The 4341-nt window shown below is 48.3% G+C and overlaps 1 protein-coding gene across 2 annotated transcripts in view; it reads right to left on the bottom strand.

Annotated features, from left to right (window-relative positions):
* Positions 1-222: 222 nt before the first annotated feature.
* The window catches only part of PDE4B (phosphodiesterase 4B, cAMP-specific), a 13152-nt gene continuing 9033 nt past the window's right edge, over positions 223-4341 (bottom strand). For both annotated transcript variants that reach the window (XM_010080474.1, XM_010080473.1), the window contains exons 9-10: positions 3242-3424; positions 223-588 (exon numbers count right to left, since the gene is read on the bottom strand). In XM_010080474.1, coding sequence (XP_010078776.1) covers positions 223-588; positions 3242-3424 — 549 coding nt within the window. The remainder of the gene's footprint in view (positions 589-3241; positions 3425-4341) is intronic.

A 4341-nucleotide genomic window follows, 5' to 3' on the forward strand; every position in this document is an offset into this window, starting at 1 on the left:
ACGCTCTTAGCTGACAAGGCTGAAACCACAACGTCAATCACCTGTTAATTTCCTGAGCAATCATTCACTACGCCATCTCTAACCCTGACTCCAATCTCAAGTAGCTGGGAAGATCTTTTAGCCAACGTGAGACACAGGCCTCGGACCCAGGCTGCAGCGAGTCCGTGAGACCGCTTGCGTGCTCATCAAGCGTTTCAAATCCACTCACGCGGGGCCAGGGCATTATGTGTCGACAGGAGACGTATCTTCTGTCACGATTTCGATGCTCGCCTCCCTCTGCGAGTCCTCTTCCCCGGGCTCGGCCACGCGGAGTGTCTTTGTATTGCTGAAGTAGCCGCCGCTCTCGCCGTCCTTCTCCGGCCCATCGGAATCCTCCTCCTCCAGCGTCAGTTCGAACTGGAACTTCTCCATCAGGTTCTGACAGTCCCTGCCCCGCTCCTCCAGCGGAGGAGACGGGCTCTGAGGTATCATGCTCTGGTACCAGTTCCTGTTGTCCTCCAGCGTGTCCAGGATGTCCTGGGCATCGGGCTGCACCAGGTCAGCCCACGTCTCCCAGAGGGGATGGACGATGTAGTCGATGAAACCCACCTGCGGGACACAGAAACACGCACGCTTAGCGGAGGGAACGGCCAGGAGCAGACGGGTGCCTCACAAACTCAAATGCTGTTAATATGTGGTTTTTACAAACAAGCAAGCCCCCAAACCAGCGCAGTCTAATCGCAGACACAACCATCTGACAGACAAAGCTGCACCTACAGCGTCGGACCAGGTTGACATCGTGCCCAAAATCAAACCTAGGATTAAAGTTTAATTAAAAGCAGGAGCTGATGGAGCTGCCAATCCCGTCCCTGCTGCACGCGCGATTTCCAGTCTCCCTGCAGGTGTCCTCTCCTGACCAGCGGCTTAAGCCCTGCCTGCAGAAGCCGGGGCAGAGCCGTGGCTCTGAAGACAGACCATCCCACCGAGGGATGCCTCAGGGGCTGTCAGTGCACAGGGACATTTCAGACAATCGTTGCTCCTACCCTAAGCGTTGAGAAGGTTTGCTGTCTCTCAGATTTGCCCTCTCTAGCGCCTTTTATGGACTGAAGTTTGCCCTCTAGGCGTGCTTTACTAGAGTGTGCAGCTTGTACCTATTCTGAACTGGTTTGTGGTGCTGCATCTTTGAAAGGTTCGGCATTTCTCCATTCCTGTGCCAAAGCAGCCACCGTGTTTCCCTGCAGAGCCAGCCCCGGTAGAGCTTTCCTCTCCTTTCCTTTCAGTTTGCTCTGGAAAGAGCGCAGAAAGCAGGTCAGCTCATCCCAAGAAGCACTCCTCCCGCGCGAAGGCGGACACATCACCCTTGCCTGACTCCCATGGAGTGACGTGCCAGCGGTGGAAACGGCGAGGGCTGCGGCCGAGCCCGTCAGTCCTTCCGCCGGCTGGCGCGAAGGCTCTGAGCTCAATCGTTTTTCAATTGTCTGACTAAGAGGACGTACGTCCAGGATGGAGAAAACCCAATGGCCATAAAGAGGATTGAAATTCTTCCGTCTTGGCAGAATGTGTCACTTCTCTGCTCGCTCTGCTGGACAACATTTCAGTGCAGCAGGAAAATGGCTCTCAGAGGGGCCAGGCTCAACGTGCAGATGTTTGCTTTGGAAATCGCACATGCCTCCTTCAGACACAACAGGATGTCAATAGAACCATTAACATTCAATTGTAACATACTGTCGAGGCAGCTTAAACAAAAAGGTGATGAAAATTTCCTGCAGCACATGTTCCGGAGCACTTGTAAAGTGAAAAAAAAAAAAAAAAAATTCCGTATGGTGGTTAGTTGATGGCTTTGCCACCACCCAAACCGCTCGAGGGCTGTACAGCACCAACGGCTGGAGATCGGTCACTTCGTAAGCCCGTCATTGTTTCTTTAATCATACCAAATTATGGGATAGCTGGCCAAGAGATGATCTTAAGATATTTTGATGTAAAGAGGTACCATCTAGAGCCTTGAAATACTTGCATACTATTTTCCCATCACTCCAGGACGGACACACCACCTCCCTTTCTCCTTTGCCACTAGCTGGGATGCCAACAGTAGCCATTTCGTGCAATTCCTGTTCTTCTCGCATAGCAAAAATGCCATTTTGAAACCTCTGTGAAGTGCATATGTGAAACAAAAAAAACTAATTGGAGCTCGCACATGGAGCACATTGGCATTTTCTGGCTGAGCCTGGCCAAAGGATTCAATTCTTGTTAGGTTAACAAATAAGACAGATTTTTCCAACAAAATCACCATGCGGTTGAGTGAATAATTTTGAAACCACTTGGCTTAGCCCTAGAGGACATTTGGAAATAATTATCATCAATTTTGTTACTTATTCAAGCTGAAAAACCTTGATGATGACTTGCTCGAGTCATTTAAAAACAACAACCAAGACACCATTATATAAAGATTGGAATACGTTTAGGCAAACATAAATTACCGGCTTCATTACAGACTGACCGGGTTCAACTCTACTGCCTGTGTTACACGGGTCAGAACAAAATCTGACCTGGAGACCGTTTCATCTATGAATCAGGAGGAGCCAGTTAATCTCAAAAAATAAGACGTATCCAGCTCCTTTTAAGGTTTGTATTGACAGAATTAAATATTTCTTTGACTTCACCTGGCACACAGCAGCTCCCTCAGACCTCTGATTTAACAGGCCAGATGATGCACTGCAAAACTGTTCTGCACGAGGAGGAATAACGGCTGACATCCAGAGCGAAGGGGATCTCAGCTGGGAGAAACTCCATTGCTATAAATGCCATGGCTATAAATGTCTAACAGGAGGTACGAACGACGTCGTAGGCTTAGGAGGTGCTAATTAAGGAGGCTGGAGGGCGTGAAGGCAGAAGAGACCTGGCAGAAGGGAAGATTTGCACTTTCCAAGCCTCGGAAACCAAATGAAACCAACTGACTCTGGAATCAAGCCTCGGAAACCAAATGAAACCAAATGAAACCAACTGACTCTGGAAACTGGGACACAAACAGGGCAGGATGAGCAGACATTTGGAAATGAGGAGACGCCGAGGGGTAGATAAAGGAGTCGGAACAGCCTTGCCAGTCTATATGAGCTTCAGGCACAGCTGGGTGTCAGGGTCGATCAGAACCAACCCTCTGAACAGTTGGCTGTTTGCCTAATTTAGAGAAAGCAGATGAATTTTGTCTCCGCTTTAAAAAAATACAAGCTTAGGCAGTACAAAAATGCAGCTGACGGCCAATTACCTGTGATTTTTCCACTGACGCTGTGTGTTTGTCGCACATTGGGCTGATTTCCATTCCTCTTTCTCGCTCTTTGTCTCCCTGCTGGAAGAACTCCTCCATGATCCTGTCCGTCCACTGCCGGTACAGCTCCAGAGACTTTGTGGGATTACTCAAGTCCGCACAATGTACCATATTTCGGAGAACCTGCAATTACATTAATCAGAAAACTCGTAAAATCAAATGGAAAAAAAGAAGACGGTTTCAAGCTGTATCTGCTTGCTCAATTCAGAACATTTAACCACAAGACTTTTCGATTATGCAACAGCCTACAAAAATATTAACGTCGCAACATCCCCGTATAGGAGACGAGCTGCTGCGGTCCGTCCCACGAGTCCAACGGGCTCTATGTTTTTCAGACAACTCAATACTGACACAGGCAATGTTAATGACATCATATAGGTCTGTTTTTGAAGGCAGGTGCTTCCCACCATTCAAAATGCATTTCCACGCTCTCAGATGGTGAAACGCTCCTCCTTTATTAAATGAGTAATATCCCTTCCACACACACACAAAATGTGCCTAACCGTGGCCGCAAGGGTTTAGACAGCATGACCTGTTTTAACATCAGCAGTCTTAAATAAAACCGTAAAGAGAGTTTTCCCATGAGTCTGTTCTTAAGAAGCTGGCCATCAAAGTGGAGAGAAGTTCAGGATGTACCGTGTCCTGCTAACGACGTAACCCTGTTCCAGGACTGCTTTGTCACGTATGTAAATTAAGGATTAGATTATATAGGGAACAGATCGTACATCACGGATTTCAGCTCAGTGTGAGAGTTGCTTTAGGTATGGATTTACAAATTAGGCACTTGCGATCTTGCAACGCTTTAGCAAGCTTGCTGTGCTTTTTTGACAGGAGAAACAAATCATAGAATCAGAGAAACATGAAAGTTAGAAAAGATCTCAAGGATCATCACATCCAACCGCCAACCCAACCCCACCCACCCCACTAACCCACGTCCCGAAGCCCCACATCGACACGTTTCTTGACCCCCTCCAGGGATGGTGACTCCACCACTGCCCTGGGCAGCCTGTTCCAATGCCTCATCACTCTTTCAGTCAAGA

Source organism: Pterocles gutturalis, unplaced genomic scaffold (assembly GCF_000699245.1).
Source record: "Pterocles gutturalis isolate BGI_N339 unplaced genomic scaffold, ASM69924v1 scaffold18299, whole genome shotgun sequence".
In the NCBI taxonomy this organism is placed as follows: Eukaryota; Metazoa; Chordata; class Aves; order Pterocliformes; family Pteroclidae; genus Pterocles; species Pterocles gutturalis.